The 18,188-nt window shown below is 41.1% G+C and overlaps 2 protein-coding genes across 4 annotated transcripts in view; one reads left to right on the top strand and one right to left on the bottom strand.

Moving 5' to 3' along the window:
- The first annotated feature begins 292 nt into the window (after window positions 1-292).
- The window catches only part of ccdc146 (coiled-coil domain containing 146), a 48,773-nt gene continuing 30,877 nt past the window's right edge, over window positions 293-18,188 (top strand). For 2 of the 3 annotated variants that reach the window (XM_044342825.1, XM_044342823.1), the window contains exons 1-3: window positions 293-445; window positions 1,060-1,267; window positions 17,849-17,931. In XM_044342825.1, coding sequence (XP_044198760.1) covers window positions 1,061-1,267; window positions 17,849-17,931 — 290 coding nt within the window. In that variant the 5' untranslated portion in view covers window positions 293-445; window position 1,060. Of the gene's footprint in view, window positions 446-1,057; window positions 1,268-17,848; window positions 17,932-18,188 lie in introns of all 3 variants that reach the window. The other variant, XM_044342824.1, reaches the window with a different exon arrangement.
- On the bottom strand, window positions 2,023-12,453 carry fgl2a (fibrinogen-like 2a). Its single transcript, XM_044342826.1, has 5 exons — window positions 11,607-12,453; window positions 10,663-10,864; window positions 5,503-5,722; window positions 3,852-4,022; window positions 2,023-3,742 (listed from the first exon to the last, which is right to left on the bottom strand). The coding sequence occupies exons 1-5, from the start codon at window positions 12,192-12,194 to the stop codon at window positions 3,427-3,429; spliced, it is 1,497 nt and encodes a 498-aa protein (XP_044198761.1). The 5' UTR covers window positions 12,195-12,453; the 3' UTR covers window positions 2,023-3,426.

Here is an 18,188-nt window from a genome sequence, read left to right as displayed (position 1 = left end):
AGTGCTTTCACTGAAAGCATTGAAAACGTCCAATGCGTGATGATGATTATCTGCTGTAAAACCTGCAGTAAATTATTATTTCCCGCCATCTGCTGGACAATCACTGCAAGTGTAAAATATGATTTTGGCCTGTGTGAGTAAACATGTTTAAAACCTTTACATTTCTGTATATTATTAACTGAGTAACTTTAAAAAGCTAAATAAAAATATAAACATATACATAAACAATGTGAAAATAAATATTTATTCTTGGCTTTACTGAGGACGTAAGGCGTGGTTGCTATGGCAACCACAACACGCCATTCAACCAATCGGAGAGAAATCTGTGATTGGGTTTTGCTCACTTTAGCAGTTTTTAAGTTGGTTGTGACGTTTATTTTTGCTGTTTTGCAGGATAAACGTAGGAAGTCTTGAAAGACGAGAGAAGACTGAAGTTTTTTAAAAGGTAGGACAGTTTCACAGATGTGTTTGTTTCTTTGTTTAGGAGACAAACACTGACACTAGAACCACTTATCATTTAGCTAACTAACCAAGTGTTAGCGTAAATGTTAACTCGTTAGCTTCTGCGTAGGTTGTATGAATGGGCGATGTTTTTAGCGTCTTCAGCACACATTTCAACCGTATGTATGCATATTATACCATATCCAGAGAGCTTCATCTAATCAAATCGCGTGTAATTATAGCTAATCAGCTAACCTGGTTATTGTTGGCTTTTTGAAATGAGCTAATTTAACCTGAACTTCTTAAATGTAAACGAGAAATCAGGTTATTTGGGGTGAGAGATTAAGAACAACAAAATTTATCCCAATTTTCATTTTCGATGGGGATGGGAGGGTTGCTAGACACAGCTGTAATCTACCATCAGCTAAAACTATGACTTCAGGCCAAACCTTATCATTTATTACCTCTGTTTTGAGTAGTATCATTTTATCACACATCCTATCTACTGAAAAGCTCTTTCTACCCCTGCTGTCTCCCTTTGCTCCATCCGTCAACTATCTGTCTATTAGTCCATTAGATTATCTGTTGTGCAAACAGTATCTCTCTGTTTTGTATCAGTATGAGTCTACCCGAGGAGCAGCAGGCCAGCAGACCTCCCAGCAGAGAAGAAGTGGAGGCAGATGATCAGGAGGACGAGGAGGAGGAGGAGGGAATGGAGGAGGACACCCCTCTAGTGGCCATTGCACCTAAGGCTTCACTCATAGAGGAGCTGCCCTCTGTTGGTACTGATGTTTCTGCTAGTCCTGCATTCCAGTGCCTGGATGAGGTAAGACTCATAAATGTCAAGTGTTTTCCCAGGCTGTTAAATAATCATATATCTTGTGCAGGAGCACGAGGCTTCTTGGTGGCATTTTAGAGGTTTCATCGGAAAGGAAAATGTCATATTTAGAAATTGCAGTGGTAGTATTTACTCTACCTGCTTAAAACATACAAGAGAAGATTATGAATGCTTTCAAACGTTTATAGAGTCTATTGTGATCTGATGTTTTTATCTTCAATCAACAAAGGCTTGTGTAATAAAAAGGAAAAAACTCTCACTATTTATTATACTATTTTCCAGGAAAACTGTTTTCTTGATTAGAAATTGGTATTGTAGATGAATTGTGTGCCTTACAACCAAATACAAATGAATACTGGGAGCTTGAAACTGCCATGTGGATGAGCATGAATGTTTTTTTTTTATTATTAATTTAATCATCATATACAGTAAACAGACAATAAGTCACAAGTTGGGAATTTATGTAAGCATGATATGAATCTCATTCTTCTATTGAATTACATGTACACCTCATTAACCCATTTATTATGGGCAGGCAGTTTGTCCCTCTACTTTACTGGCATCAAATAACCCTGGATTGTAGACCTTAGTGGCATAAAGTGTGTGATTATTGTATTTCTTTGTATGCGAGACATGTATACAGTTTTGTATACATTCATTGTAAGGTGCTTTAAATACAGAAGATGCTTTTAAAGATGAGCAGGCATCAGTATGATTTTAAAAAGGGCCAAAACACTGCAATGTACACAGCCATGTAGTTGGAACTTTATTCTTTTTTTTTTCAATATAAAAAGTGCATCATTTGGCATGACAGTTGAATATGAATGATAGAAAAGATCAATATTGTACACACACACACACAAAGCTCCAAATACACACATAATTACTATGAATGGTCACAATAATGCACAGTCTTTATCATTGCTCAAATATCAACAATCATCAGACCTGGTACTGCATGACCTATCTATTATATAAAAGCTATCATACCTCCACAAAGTAAAATAAATACTGTACACGTCCTTAAAGTGAAACATTTCTTTCCCCATCCTTCCCATTCACAGTGTGTATAGAATGGATTAAATGATGCAATACAGTTTTTTAACATTAGGTAGCAGTATTGTACAAGTGGTGAGTCAGAGAATTTTTTTTTTTTTTTTTTTTTTTTTTTTTTTCCTCTGTGTATGGCATCAAGAGATGTGCAGTAGTCCAGTGCACCCAGAGCTATGGGTGGAAAAACAATTGGAGTTTTTTTTTTTTTTTTTTTTTTGCAGCAGTGTCCTGCTTCCTCGCTGCTGTCAGGTAGAATTTAGGAAAGCATCAATAATGCTCAACACACTTGGGTACGACCCAATAGAAATTTATCTCAGGTTGCATATTTATGCAGGGATATTTTATATTTTATAGGATGATGATACATTACCAAAGTGTCTGAGTATAATTAATTTAATTAAATAAACAACACAGAAGCCATTACTTGTGCACTCCGGCCCAAAACATGAGTACATGTATGACTACCTATACATTTTTTTGACTGTGACCCCGGCAATGAAGTCTTTCACAATAAATTTCAGACCCACTCAAAACTGTATCATCAGCTCTCGTATACCTCACTTGAGTGGCTGCTGTTAATTATGAAACCACTTAGAGCAGAGAAATGATAGCTCATTAGTTTTTACTACCACTGTGTGCTGTGCTCTGTCTCAGCTGGTTTTATAGCAGGAGGCAGCAGGACAGAAAGTGGAGAAATGACAGAAAAACAGTGAAAAATCTCTCATAGTAACCCTCCGTATAATATTATGGCCACTGCAGGAGGCTGGCCTTTACATTGCATGTGTGGATTTTTTTTTATAGTCCGTCATTGTTCATAGTCCATTGTCCTTTATTGTGATCATTTAAATTCAACATTTTGAAGGCCGCACTCACTACAGTGGAAAAAGCAATAGCACTGTTAAAGTTTTCTCACAATTATTTTCATTATTACTGCATTCAAACTGTCTATAGGGCTTATAGTCTTTTTCTGTGTACACGTATGCATGTGTAAATGTGTGCAAATGCATGACTATGTGCATGTGTGTCTGAGTCTACTGTCTGTGTTTATGTTTATCTGTCCATCTCTCTACAATCATGAATATTTACCTGTCCTCTTAAGGAGCGTAATTCTTGGGCCGTATCATCATTTTGACAGTTTTGAAGGCCTGCCTGTAGTTGGTGGGGTAGTACTCTGTCGACATGTTGTGCCATGTTCCCCAGAAGATCCCGTTCCGGACTCCCTTGTACCTTTTGTGGTAGTACTTCCCGTTGAGGTTGGCTGACATGCAGGCATCAAACCACCAGCCGGAGCTGTAGTAGGCGCCGCAGTTTCCAGAGGGGTACATGTCGTTGTCGCGGTCAGGCGTGGAGAAGAATTTCTGGTCGTGGTTGAAGTGCTTGTTGAAACTGATGGCGTTCCCAGCAGTCCCGCTACAGTGACACATTAATATATTCAATGTAATGTTCAAATTCAACATGCAGTAGCACCATACTATAAATATTTGATCATACTCGCATGCACACACAGAAACGAATATACCTGTATCCACTGACAGACAGCCGGTAGCGGAGAAACTCATTGGCCACGTAGAACTGGTCGTACTTTGCATACTCCCGGACACCCTCAAAGTCCTCCAGCTCGATACGCAGGACCATGTCTTTGCCTTTTGTCAGCAGATGGATATGGTCATTGCCCAGCCAGAACTCACCTCTACAGCAGAGGAGAAGATGGTAATAGAGGAAGAGGGTTGGATTGGAGCGAAATGGAAAGAGAGATAGATTATAAACAGGCTCATATACTTGTTCACTTGATTAGAAAATGGGATACAGTTACTCTAACTGAATTTATATATCCCCACAGGGGTGGAGATGAAAGGAGGAGATGCTAGGGGAGAGTATGAGACAATAAATGTAGGACGAGAGGAGAAATCTTTTCAGTGGGAGGTTATACTAGATCTGTAGGTTTGGCTATCAACTGGTAACCATGGTTATTTCCCATATAAAACTCATTCCTACAGGCGCAGAGAGGAGATGAGAGAAACTGAAATGAATTTTGAACCCAGTTATAGTGGAGGTGCTGTGTTAAAACACTGTCACTGTGAAATGGCTGCTTCCCCGTGTCTTCCAACATTAACTTTTTTTTATTGCCTTAAATCATTAATTTCAGCCCACAAAGTTTCTAATCTGTTAAAATTACCATCCCTGTTGTGGGATGCTTATGTTTATTTAGTTGTTTTACACATGACATTCAGTCATGTAGTAAAAACAGGTGGTGAACAATCAGTGATAGTGAGAGCAGGTGTGCATTGTTAGGCCCACTAAACAAGAGTGACTGGGCACTCTCAAATGGTGGAAGGAGGGATAAAACTATTCTGTAGCAAATTAAATTCTGTTAAAGTTGGCACACTCACGGGCGTGCATGGGTGCCTGTTGATGAATTGCGAATGTCAGCAGTAACAGAGGAATCCTGAATTAATGCTCTGTTTCTTCTTGTGTATTCGTGGGAAGCTTTGCATCAGTATAACTCACCCCGCGGTTAACTGAGCAGATGGTAGGTGCCAACTAGAGAGGGTAAAAGGCCAGTCACTAGTCTATTTGTAATGTAATGGCAGAGAAGATCGCAGTTTCTTGTGAGGCTGCAAGTTTTGGCTGTTGAGTCTTTTCACTCTTCAATTTTGAATTGTTTTTGTTGAACATTTTGTTTTTGCCTGCATTTTATTAGTCTATATCTGTATGTATATATATAAAATTGCCCGACTTTTTTGCACTGACTCCTGTCTACAGTGCTGCTTTTTTTCAAAATCCAATTTAAAGTTTTTCAGTGGCGCATGACATCTGCCCTTTACATGAACAGATGAAACTCTGATATAACCTCTCTGTGGTGGTAATTGAATTCAACCCTCTTATCTTGTATACCAAATGGCAGGATTTTTTTGTTTTTTTTTCACTCAACTTTGACTTTCACTAACCTCCTTATAAATCCATACATTACCCAGTCATCTCCACTATTTTACACAGATAAGACCCAGAAATACCAGTCAGTTATAACTGGTTGTCTATGCAACCCTCTAAGCAACATCCGAGCATTTACAGGCTTTAGTTTCCAGCAGATGTTTTATGTCCCCATCTTGTATGAGGAAGACAATAAAACATGTTTAGAGAGGAACCCAGGAGAGATTGATGTCCAATACCTGGGGTTTCCGAAGCCCGCCTTATATTCTGTCCAGGTGCGGTTGAAGCTGACAGACCCATTGAGTCGTTGCTGTATGACCGTCCATCCACCTCCAAAGGACTCCATGTCACAGAAGACCTCAAATGTCCCGTTCCGGGGATCAGGGGTCACGCGATACACACCGTTCTTCCTCGTCTGCAGCACATTGTAGTCTGAACAGTCCCGAGGGGCTAAGATGACTGCTGGGAGACAGGGAGAAAGGGGAAAAGAAGAGAGGGTGTTTGTAAGGGGATGTCACAGAATGATATTCAATAATCTTTTACTTTGTGGCTGGCTTTCTCTCTCTCTCTTTCTGTCTCTCTGTCTCTGTCTGTCTGTCTCTCTGTCTGTCTATCTCTCTGTGTCTCTGTCTCTCTACCCAGCCAAGAGACTGTAATAGAAACAGCCCCCAAGGCTGATGAAGGCTGAAGAAAGGGAAAGAAAATGAGATAAGTTAGTGGGGAAATTCGGCTTTAACCACCGTGGAAGTTTTCATTCCTGCATTAATTTCTGGGGCAGTGTATTCAAACACAAAACAGTTCACGGTATTCTTAAGCAAACCTGTTACAAGGCGTTTTCCCATAACTTAACAAAACAGTTCCTCATGTGAACCAAAACTAAAGTTTAGCACAAAACATGAGATATCTACAACAGTCACGTGTTTATCACTGAATACCTGCTTCTCAACAATGTGTCCTCTATTCTGGAAATCATGTTGAGAATCAGGACTCCAAGGACAAAGGCCACTGTCAAGAGGATAAGTCAGTGACCTTCCTCTGTGCTTGCACCACAAGCCCATTTTATCCAGCTCCAATACTTTCTGAGCTCCCCCCCCATTTCTTTCTACCCACTTATTACTCCAACGCTTTCTCCAGTCCCCCGTGTTGCACTGCATGCAGCTGTATAGAGCTCTGTTGTGTATTGACCCAACCCAAACCAGGGTCCGAAAGCCTCTGCCAGTTAGCATTTGGGAAATGAAAGGAACAGACTTGTCAAAACGTGGGAAAGTGTAAAACTGGATTAGAGAGGCGTACCCCCTCCCTGCACGTTCGGCACCTGGGGCCTAAATCATCCTGACACTGGGCAGGCAGCATGTGGGACCCCTCCTGAGTTTGTTTGACGCACTCCATTGCTGATACAGTCTTGTTGTGCTGTTAAATCTTTTTAGTGGTTTGGTAGATTATAATAGAGAAAGAATAAGGGAGACCCATGCTGAGTACAGAGGGCCGGACATCAGGTTTCTTGAGCTATAGGGAGGGGAAGTCTAGACTGAATAGTGTCTGTGGAGTGGAGTGGAGAAATTTTCAAGACTCATGGTACTTCTTGGTACCATTAGCGCAAAGTTAGCCGTATGTTTGCTTGCTTGATGGTGCACACTGTGTCGGTTGCTTTGACTCTAAAGCAATTTTCCTGTCAAATTACACGGAATCCTTCAGGTGCAAAATGGCTGCAAATGGTAGATCACTCCCTATGGAAAGAAGTGAGAGTAGAGTGTGAGGTCAAAATTTATCCTTGTCACGTTAACAGTTCTGTCTGCTCTTGGCATTGAGAGTATTGACCTGTAAATTCTTTCACTGTCTCCTTCACTTTAAGTGTGCGGCTGTGTAGTTTCTCCACTTCACCTCCTCCACCTCCTCCTCCCCATCCTCCCCCCCCCCTTGTCTGTCCCAATCTGTCTTTCCTGGGCAGCCGGTGTCCCTAGACAGACAAGAACCATCTCTCTCATCTCACTACCTCTGGCTCTGTGCCTGACCTAAATAACTCTAATATCAGTCACTTAACTGAAGTCAAAATGACTGGTGGCTGATTGGCTGTCTGACTGTTGAGTCAAATTAACCATTTATATCTGGCTGATTGTTTTGACTGATTCCATAAGTGGCAGCCTGCTCTCTTATAGGCTGATGAGTCAGATGACAGACTGACTGACTGACAACCACCTGCTTGAATACCACAGTGCCTGTTTTGACTGACTGCAGCTAGATAAATTATCGGCATAAAAGGAAGATGTCTGTTATCACAGAATGCTGTGCCTTGTGACAACCAGTCCTCATGTAAGATTAGCACCTGTGATGAAAGGAAATGTGTTTCCAAAGTGATAGGATAGCCTCTGCCCACAAAAACAGCTTACTGCTGTCAGTTTTGACAGAAAAAAACTCATCAAAAAGCAACACTCTTCCTTTAGGAAGTTGTGTGTTACTATATCGCAGACAAGCAGTTCCTGACAACAGAGGACTAGGCATCTATTCTTTTTGTTTATAAATGAGTTAATGTAGCTGAACAGCTACATGAATCTCTGTCCATTCACCTCGAGGCCCCGATACGTCTTGCAGGAGTGAAAGTGAAGGTTAGTGCTGGCAGCAGACATGGACATTGGCAAAGAGGGTGAAATAAATGCTTACACTGTGAGCTGCAAGTGATCAAAGCATCTAAACAAAGCTACTTGATGTTGAAATTGCAATTCTGTATTAGATTATAATGTCTGGGTATATTTTTTTTCCAATATTATTTGTATGTACAATAATTTGGGGGGGAAAAATGGTGAAAAAAACTAGAAAATGTACTTTTAGAGTGTCCTTAGATGCCTTTTTCTAAACCACAGGGTATAAATGTAACTGTGTAGTTAGTGTAGTCTAATGAGCTGTACCAGTCCTGTATGGTTGGTTTCTAAATCCCTGCACACTTGTGAGAATTTCACATCTGCTTGCCAATGCTTGCCAATCACCACAGCTTCTATATAGATACAAACACACAACATACACATCTTGATAAGGTTTTCAGATGATGTGGTCCCCTTACAAGTCTGTGTTTTGCATTGGTTGAAAGCAGAAGTGGAATTTTCTTCGTGAAAATATCATCAGGGCTTTTCCCTTTTTAAAAACCTATAACAATTATTCTGTGACTTACAATTTGGCAGCTGGATAGTTTATTCAGCACTCAAGGGAACCATGTAACCATGAATTGCTTCACAAAGCACTTTTGACTTTGTCAAAACAACCGGAAAACATGTTTTTCACTAAAAGTCCTTTTTATTACTAGGAGTAGTGTTAACAAGTGGAGGACCATATTAATGTAGCATAGAAGTATTGTCACTAAGTGCTAAATTTGGATAGGATTGGTGTTTATATAAGAATAAGGAAAGCTTTCCAAAAAATCTATCAGTTCTAAATTTCTTTTTAAAAAAACAAATATCACTTGATTAAAACAACAATTAAGACATTATTTATGCCCATGTTGGGAAAGAAGTCGTATCAGGTTTTGGTCTATTGCCATGGTAACAACAGCTGTGACTTGTCTGTTTCTTTTGGATTCAATTCAGACACCATCAGGCACAATTTCCTAACTTGCACCAGAATAATCGGCTGCTTCTTGAGCTTGACATGACAGATTGATGTACAAAGACAAGTGTTACTGACCTCATCTGCCATCCGTGACTAATGTTAGGAAAGCCGCCTACATTACTTCTTGTGTTGTTGGCAAGGGATAATAAGAATTAGTTGTTTTATGCAGGAATGAGCACTCAAGAGCATGACCTCAAGAGGAAGAGAGAGGTAGGGTGAAAGGCAGACAGAAATGGAGAGAAGGCACTGGGAAAGGGGATTAAACAGAGAGGGAGGCAGAAAAAGTTACAGCAAAAGAGAGGGGGGGGGAGAACTGTTAAACAGAATGGAGGACTTACTGTGAGAGATGAAGTACAGATGCACTCTAGATAAATGTGTGATGGGGGAAAGAGGACGGGATTGATGTGGAGTTTGAAGGAGAAAGAGGCAAGAAGAGAAAAATCTGGGATTCCCTTCACACCACTGTCCCAGCTAATCTACTTAGAACTAAGCTCACATCTGTTTTCCACATAAAAGCCCCAATACAGTGTCACATTCTCTTTCACTCATGCAATATCGGGATAAAATTCCGTTTCAGACTGAAAAGTGGCCCGCATTTCAACTGTGCCATCATCCGCATAAGCTTTTGCATCAGTGTAAAGTAGAATGTTTGTTATGCTTAGCTAGTTTGCAGTCCCCATTGATACGTTTTTTTTTTTTCAGTCTCCATCATGAGATTACACTCTCCATAACCCCTATCAGTCTCCGTATGAACCTGTTGCCTTTTTAAGCCAATGTTTTAAATGTTCATGCTATCTAGAAGTAAAGACGCCAAGTATGTGTCCATCTTTAACTCCCCCCCCCCCTTTTTTGAGTTTGTGCATATGGAGAGTAGTGAAATGCCAGGGCACTTGAATTAGTTATATAAGAGGTCATTTGAATTCTCACTTTGACCCTAGTCTTCATATTGCTTCACTCATGTACAACATGATCTCACCCTAAAACTATTCTGCTATGGGGTTGTTTTTTTTGCTGTAGCTACACTGAGGCTGAGGCTCATATAGAGTGAACATGGGCAGCTTTTAAAAAAAAAAAAAAATTTGGCACGGTGCTTTCACTACAAACATTTGCCATATTGATTCATCTTGAGCACCCTTTTGTATTAAAGGTGATGGAAAATCCCTTCTCTCATGATTACATAAATCTCAACAAAACACACAGTGTTGTTCATGTTGGTAAGGGAGGAGGCATGTTGCAACAGAACCACTGCGTTTTGTCAGCAAGGTCATTGTCACCCTGGAAGATTTCATTTCCCATTTCCCAGAAAGAAAAGCCCTGCTGGGTGAAGGTGACCACCCAGACTTGGGTTGTTTGTAGTGATTAAAATTCGCCATGTCCACTTAGGCATGATTGGATGGATCCTAAGCCAGAAAATTCACCTCACAACGACCTAAACCGCTGGATGCACTGTGTTTTTCTGTGTGTGTGTGTATGTGTGTGTGTATGTGCTGTTTTCATCTGTGCTGAGTTAAAGGGAACAGAAGAGAAGAGAATAGAGAAGGGACTTTTTGATCAAGCTCAGAGAGATTACAGCAAATAAGATACATGAGAGGAGAAGAGAAGAGGAGAGGTATCTTTGAAATAGCAAAGATGGAACAGAATAGAATATTCTACACATACAATAGAAAACACAAAAGGTTTTCAGCCAAAAAAAGAAATACTCTATACAAGCAGCTGAGATGATGGAGAGGAATTTCAAAGGACAATATAAGAAAATGGAATAAAAATAGTTGGAGAAAAAATCTTAGTAAAAGCACGCTCACACTGAGGGGTGTTCTGCGCTGCACAGTGGGTCGTGCAGGAGCTCAGTTTGTTGACCACTCCAGTGATGTTCTCCACCCGCCTGTCCACTATAGCCTGCACGTTGTCCATGTTGAGCAGGTTGAGGCCCTCCAGACGACCCTGCAGAGACGTTATCTGGCTCCTGGCGTTGCGCAGACTGGCTGACATCCTGTTCAGCTTCACCTGGGAAGGGCCAGAGCCGGGGGAAGGAAATTATTTCTGTGCACAGAATACAAAGCAGGTGGATTACCGAAGTCACCAACCTCCTTCATCGTTTTTACCAGCCAATTTGAATTTTAGAATAGAAAGAGTCTGCGTGATGGTTGGCCGTCTGCCAGAGTAGCTGTGAGAGTCAACACGCTTACCAGACAGAGCAAAAATTTACCGCCATTTGGCTGGTGTCTAATGCTGATTCCCCACCCTGTTTACAGTACCAGGAATTTTCCCTGGTGGATTGGTGCCAGGTAGGACTTTCCAGGTCTTTAAACATCTGTTCAGTTTACGTTCCAGCTGGTTAAATTTGACATGGGCATATTTAGGTGCAATTTTTCTACAGTGTTTATAAAGCACATTTTAAATCAGTTTTAGACCAGATTTCACTATGATTTTCACAAAGCTTTGCAGGTTTACTGGAAATGTTACAAGGTTTTGATGGAAATACACAAATATGCCATGTTCTCTTCTCATCTGACTGTTGCCTACCCGATTTTAAACTGGGCTCACACAGCATACCCTTAACTATTACTGACTTGAGTCATGAGAAATTCTAAAAATGTTTCCTGAATATCAACCTGGAATTTTCATCATTGCACTGAACTAAGTGTTTTCAGAAAAATAGCTTTCATTCCTTGGTAAAATCCTGAAATTTCCACTTAAATGTGATTTTATAAAAAATTGCCTCTTTAAACTGAAATGTGCCTCTTACCTGCATATCCTGCATACTGTTCGGGCTTGGTGTGATTTTCCCAAAATTAGAACCATGCGACAGTCCTGTACTGTCCACAGTAGCACCAGGGACCATCCCATCTCCCCTCTGCTCTCGGCTGGAGCCACCTTGCACCTCCTGTGCTGTCAGGTCCTGTCCACCTATCGGGACCTGCTTGTGTCCCTGGTCAGCTTGCTGCTGTCCAAAAACTCCACTGCCCCGTCCACCGCGGCACTCCTGGCACCCGCTCTTCAGCTTGTTCACCACCTCCTTCAAGCTCTGCAGCTCCTTCATCGTCTTCTCCAGCAGCTTGAACTGCTTGGGCAGCTGGATGGTGAGGGGAGGCAGGGTGAGCTGGTAGGGACAGTCCTCACCCTCCTCTGCTCCGGAACTCCCGCACTGACCTGAGGGTCTTAGTTTCATGGGACAGGAGACGGGGGTACCAGATTCAGATCCCAACGTGTATCCTCCTCTAGCGTCCCATCTCTGGTGCGAGTTCACGGGGAAGTCCGCTGCCCGGCTGGTGCGCGGCACCAAGGTGGCTGTAAGCAGGAGACTGGCACAGACGCAAAGCACAATTGTCCTCATTTTCTTGCGTGTGATTTGTAAAGGAGAAATAAGTGTGTGTAAAGTGAAAGAGTGTCCGCAACTGCCTCTGATGTGAACTTAAAGAGGATGCATAGGTGTGTGTGTGTGCAGCTGCAGATTGTAAGTATAGGAGTATGTGAATGGGTGTCCAGTATCCTACTGGTCTAAAAGTGTGTTTGTGTGTGTGTATGTATGTATGTGTGTGTATGAGCGCTGCCTGCAGGAGGGAGAGAGTGCAGGGAAACTGCCGCTGCCTCAGATAGCTGTGTCATTAATATCAGGACGAGTGAGGGAGAGAGGCAGAGAGAGAGAGAGAGAGAGAGAGAGGGAGGGTGCTGAGTTAGGATGAGGATGGGAGGGGCAGCACTATTGCGTAATGCAAAACACCATATCAGCAGCACTGTGAAAAACTAGAGAGATGCAGACGGAGATTATGTGTATGAGTAGGGGGGGAAAGAGAAAGAGAGGGAGAGAGAAAGAAAAGGTTGGTTCTTCGCCTGCAGTCGGTGCATGATGCCGTCCTGCCTCACTCTGAAGTCGGCTCATTTCCCTGAGGAGTGAAATGACTCAGTACATAAGAACTATTCACTCAGCTGACATTTTTTTTTTTTTTTTTTTTGTTCCACGCATTTTTTTTTCATTCACGCTTTGTTTTCGGGGGGTTCAATTCCCGCAAAATTTAAAAGTCTCATCCTCTGACCCAGTTCAGTTTCCAAAGCCTTACTGAAAACACATGAGCAGCTCTACCAGTCACTTACGTGGGTGCAATTACTGTAAAACCCATGATTAGGCAGCAGCCACATGAGAAAACATTTGTTTGAATTAGCACTAACAAGTTGTTTTTCCAAATGTCTCTGATGTACAAGGCTTGCTTAAGGATGTTGCAAATTTATCCTTAATCCTGATCCACGTCCTTGGACATTGAGCACTTGCTGACGTATTCCACTCCAATATTTATGTTTTACGTAATACAGCTACAGAGTGCACATGTAGCACACACATTAAAATAAGTAAAGCCAGTCAAAATTAGATATGTTTTGACAGTTAAATAACAGTTTAATTAAGAAAACAAAGCTTGCATTTTAGTTTTACTTTCATGGTGGTCTACATTTATTTGCTATGATGTCCTTTGGTGTTTTTGTATGTGTGGAGAGACGAGTGAAAGTTTCAGGCTGGATTTAGACAGCCTCTCTTCTCTAACATGAACAAAATATGGAAATTCAAATGCAATTTTAAAGGAACAGCAGGCGAGGTACACCTGCAACATGTCACTGAAAAACAATCCTTTTTTTTTCCCTCAGAGTGGCTCTACTCGCCTCACTTGCTGTCAGTGTGGAAGTCATTAATTGAAACTGCTGGCTGCTCTTTATTTACTTGTGCCGCTTAATGATTCTCTTGCATTTAACCGCTGTATGCTAGGAATGGGTTCTGGTGTTTTTTAATGAAGGGAAATGGGATATTTTAGCAGCACAAATTGTTACAACAAACACATTATAAGGAAGTCAAGCTTCCTAAATCGGACGCTAATGTACTCAGCAAAGCCTTGTTTTGGCATTTCAGCAGACGTTATGAAGAACTTTATGTGCCTTGCTCACAGAATGGGGCAGATGTATGCTGACAGGATAATTTAAGTCCTCTGAGTGACAATAGGCTCATCCTCGCTACTCCATTCTACATCTGCAGCTGTTAAGTTGCACAATGGTTAACCAGAGATTAAAGTCTGCATTGGTTTTTACACTTTGTTTAGATTTAACAACCAAACACATAATTAATCAACAACAATGCAGTTGTTTTTGCATTTGATGATGATGTGGTCATTTTTTTTGTGGTTTTTAGATTGGCAGGATTCAAATTTTACTCATATTTTCCCACAAACATTATTCAAACATTATGCAATTTCATGGAGCATCTCATAGAAAGTCTGAAGCCATACAAGCTATTAAAATTGTTTATTCTCTGGAGTTGGATCCTCACCCAGTGACTTTTGCAGTCTGGATGTTACCCTACTTAGACTCACAGTAAGCTCATTAACTTGGAACTGATGATTTGTTTTTGGGGCATAGTTATTACTTCAGTGTGCTAACAGAATCTTTTGTGATTCATAACCATGGGTCACGTAATTAGGAGGCCGACGCTCCCTGGCATCGAAAGTGCGAGGAACCTATTGTTTTTGTTATTCTTGTACGACATTGCATTTTTAAGGGCTTGGGATGCTCGAAAACTCATGAAAATTGGCACACACGTCAGAACCGGCGAAAATTGCGAAGTTCTGTAGTGACTGGGCTCAGCCGTGGCCAGCAGGCTCTATAGTGCCCCCAAACACAGGGCTATGTTGGGATAAATGTTACTTTATGTTCATGAAATTCAGTGGGATCATTGTTCTCATCATCAATACATTTTTTTGAATTTTTTTTCACCTGGCAGGAAGTCATTTTGGATCTTGTGTGTCAATTCTCATTTTACGAACACGTTTTAAGCCTTAAGAGTGCACAAAAACTCACAAAACCTCGCACCCATGTTCAAACTAGTAAATATTTCTATTTGATATCGCAATTGGGCTGGGGGCGACAGTCTTGTACCACACATTGGCTATATAGTGCCCCCTAATTAGTTCTGGGATTTTTGAGGTGCTAGGGGTGCTCGAAGACTCACAAAGCTTTGCATGCTTGAGGATTTCTACATTTTAGTACGGAGTCATAGTCATTGCACCACCTACTGGCAACAGGAAGCAAGCCTTATGTTACAAACTTCCTTTGATTTGTGTACAATAATAATAATTATTTGATACATGTTTTCTAGCACCACATAGTGGACACAGGTAGTGATATTTATCTCCGACATGCAATGTCCAATATTCATAAAAATGTATATCCATGTCAGCTGCCCTCTGGTAAATGTATTGCTACATGTCATAGTTCATCAAATGTATACACAAATTCCAATATGTCACCTCCAGCACCACATACTGGCACCTGGCAAATAATATTTTACCCATTCACACAGTGTTCGATAATCATGAAAATTAAAAGAAAAACTACGGCTGCCGCTCCCTCCGACGCACGATAGGTGCGAGGGCCCATTCATCGCTGCTTGAGCAGCTTTAATTAGATTTCTTTTTTTTTTCTGGGGCTCCAATGGCTCCAACACATGTCATATTTCTAGAGAAGTGACACACTTTCGTATAATTGATTTCATCTCCAGAAGTGGCGCTCAGCCCTGATAGAGGAGCACTCCAGAAAGGAAAATATTACCGCACAAAACATCCCCTTACAAAGTGATTCATTCTGGCTGTCGGCTCAGCTCCAATTCAAACAGTCAATATCGGGACATGATGGCAGAGATACACACACACGCGCACACACACACAGGGAGAGATGGTGATGCAGTGCTGTGCCTCCTAGCGATGGTCATTATTTTTCTCCCTGAGGGTGCAGAGTATTAAAGCCCAGAGCTTCACTTTGTTACACATACCTGCTGCACTACACACTCATATGACTGGAAGGTTTTTAGTGCTGTTCTGCAGTACAGACCTGTCACATTTGCATGCGTGTGTGTGTGTGTGTGTGTGTGTGTGTGTGGGTGGGAGGGAGGGGGAGTAGACAGACAGTTACTGTATGTGCTTGCATAAATATATTTCAGTGATTGTCTCTATCTCCCTTCAAAGATGGTCCGCCACATGTGAGCCTCAAGCAGCCATGCCATAAAAAGCTTCCAATACTCTACTGCTGAAGATAAATCTTGGCACCAGAATTAGAGAGGCTGCCTGAAACAGCTTCAGGCTATTTCTCTCGGATAAATGTCCTGTGTACGGCCAGGATGTCTGTCGCATCGCTCAGGATGTCTGTCGCATCGCTGATTTGGCATCTGTATTGGCATCTGTGTTGCTGAAAACACAAGGCTGACCTGATTTGATGTCTCATTTAACCCCACATTGCTATTTTTGTTTCAGAAAGATGAGATAATTGCACAGGTTCCTGTAATTTACTGTTTTTTAGGAGTGAATATTAGATTACATGACTAATGTTGTATCATTGTTGCAGTTAGAGATCAATTAGGACCAGATGAGCAGCTTAGCACTTCAAGATGTACTGTAAGACTTAATCATACTTTAAATATTTTAAGCACAGATTGTGTAATACTAGTCAGGTGTTTTTGCTTGTAGTGATGTGACCTTGGGTGACTGCTAATGCACAAACATCTGAATAAATTTTTATTAACAAGAGCCCTAATCTGCATCATTCACAACATTCATATCTCTGTCCTTTCAGCCCTTGGAACGTGGTCGGACAGGCACTTGCGAGCACATTTGACAATAACCCAGATAAACAATATAACGGAATGAATCTAAAAACATAATCGGCTATCCCTAATGTTTGAAGTCAGGGGAAGAGATATCGGTCTGTGTTTGTGTGTGTTCATTGCCATTAGATTACCTGCTACACAGTCCGACCTGAGATATATTCAGTCCTGCAGCTCTTTGATACAGACAAGGCTATCCCTCATTACACCCCGCTCTACCAACCTGGCTCTGAAGATAAGAGTGTGAACACCTGTCCTCTGTTTCTATCACCGTTACACACACAGAACTACCTCACCACAGAGAAATTTAACAACTCTTACAGATGATTATTTTTTTTTGTTGCAGTGCCGTTCACCTGATATCTTTTTTCTTTGCTGTTGTTTTTTGTCTTTTCGCCAAGGTTTCACAGCTGCATACTGTATCTTTATCAGCTTTTTTTAATAAATCATTCATGGCTAACGGTACCTTTTTTAATCTGGAGAACTGTAGTTGTTGTTTATGGGCCATTGTCAACAATTTTTCTTCTCCTTTTGCGATTACAGATAGCGGGAGGTTGTTTTTTATACTGATCAGGATAAGGTGTTCTGATTCTGTGATATGTGCTGTGACGATAAAAGTTTATTCAGACCAACTTGGGTTAAATCCCATTTTCAGGCATCAGGGAGTTGGGCTTTGTTGTGCTCGATCACACTTTGTCGTGGCAAGTCAAGACAGATATAAAGGAGCTTTTTGTTACAACAGTAACTGAAATTTGAGCAAATTACAGCAGAAACAAAACAATTTTTGTCAAAAAGTTTGGACTATTATAAAATTTGAAACTCTGTCAGAGTCTTCAGGGATTTAGTTTTCAACTTCTGGAACTTAATTTTGTCACTAAACAATATTACACAAAACTGCTTACTGGTCAGAATTGTATCTGGTTCCTAGCAGTATTGCCTTATTGAATATTCTATGTGGCGGGAAAATGGCAACAAGAGATTTCCACAGTCTGAGATATTCTATCAATATCTTTAGCTTTTTATACAGGCAGCAGCTCTGGGTCAGATCAAAGTGAAACCTGAGCTGGCAAACCCATGCAGGAAGACTTGTAGCCAACTTAGTTGAATAAAGCCAAAAAGTTTAGGATGTCTGGCTGTAGCTGGACTCTTTAGATGTGGATGATTGACAAAGGGGAAAATAGTAAATCCCAGCCACCAGTCATGCTGATAGGATTTTGGAAATGTGGGTTAAGTCTGTCTACCATACAGAAACAGATCCCACACACTTGAAGTTGTCATAAACTATGAATAATCTTTTTTACAATCTGTTTTTCATGTCTATATAATTGGTAATATTCCTTTTTTGTGCTCCCCAGTTGTTGTCATTGGGCAAAATCAGCAAAACCAAAGTGGCCACATTGAAAGCCAGCTACAGGCAACTCCATGACACTCTGAAGAGGTAAGTTTTCCTTGGTGCAAAAGTTATATTTTTTTAATGTTATATTTTCAAGCTATATTTTGACTGCAAAGATCCTGACAGCACAGCGCAGCAGTGAAGTGGGGAGACATCAGACTTGCGTTCAGTCCTTGTGACAGCCGGAATCCGTCCGACTGACGTGTCCTTGAAAAAGACTTCTTATCAGATCCAGTTCAGTCAACCACTTGCTTCTGAGGGGACATTTTGAAGCTTGGACTGGGGTTATTTCTCAGTTAATT

The sequence above is a fragment of the Thunnus albacares genome, chromosome 23 (assembly GCF_914725855.1).
Source record: "Thunnus albacares chromosome 23, fThuAlb1.1, whole genome shotgun sequence".
In the NCBI taxonomy this organism is placed as follows: domain Eukaryota; kingdom Metazoa; phylum Chordata; class Actinopteri; order Scombriformes; family Scombridae; genus Thunnus; species Thunnus albacares.
The sequence above is the reverse complement of the archived record's forward strand: the minus strand, read 5'-3'. Positions and strand labels throughout refer to the sequence as shown.

Bases quoted from the DNA above. Each gene is read 5' to 3' on its own strand.
- fgl2a (XM_044342826.1), bottom strand. From the start codon at position 12,194: ATGAGGACAATTGTGCTTTGCGTCTGTGCCAGTCTCCTGCTTACAGCC. The intron at 4,023-5,502 runs GTATTGGACATC...CCTCTGCTGTAG, and splicing joins GCGGGCTTCGGAAACCCCAG to AGGTGAGTTCTGGCTGGGCA. The intron at 3,743-3,851 runs GTATATTCGTTT...GTGTCACTGTAG, and splicing joins CTGTCTGTCAGTGGATACAG to CGGGACTGCTGGGAACGCCA.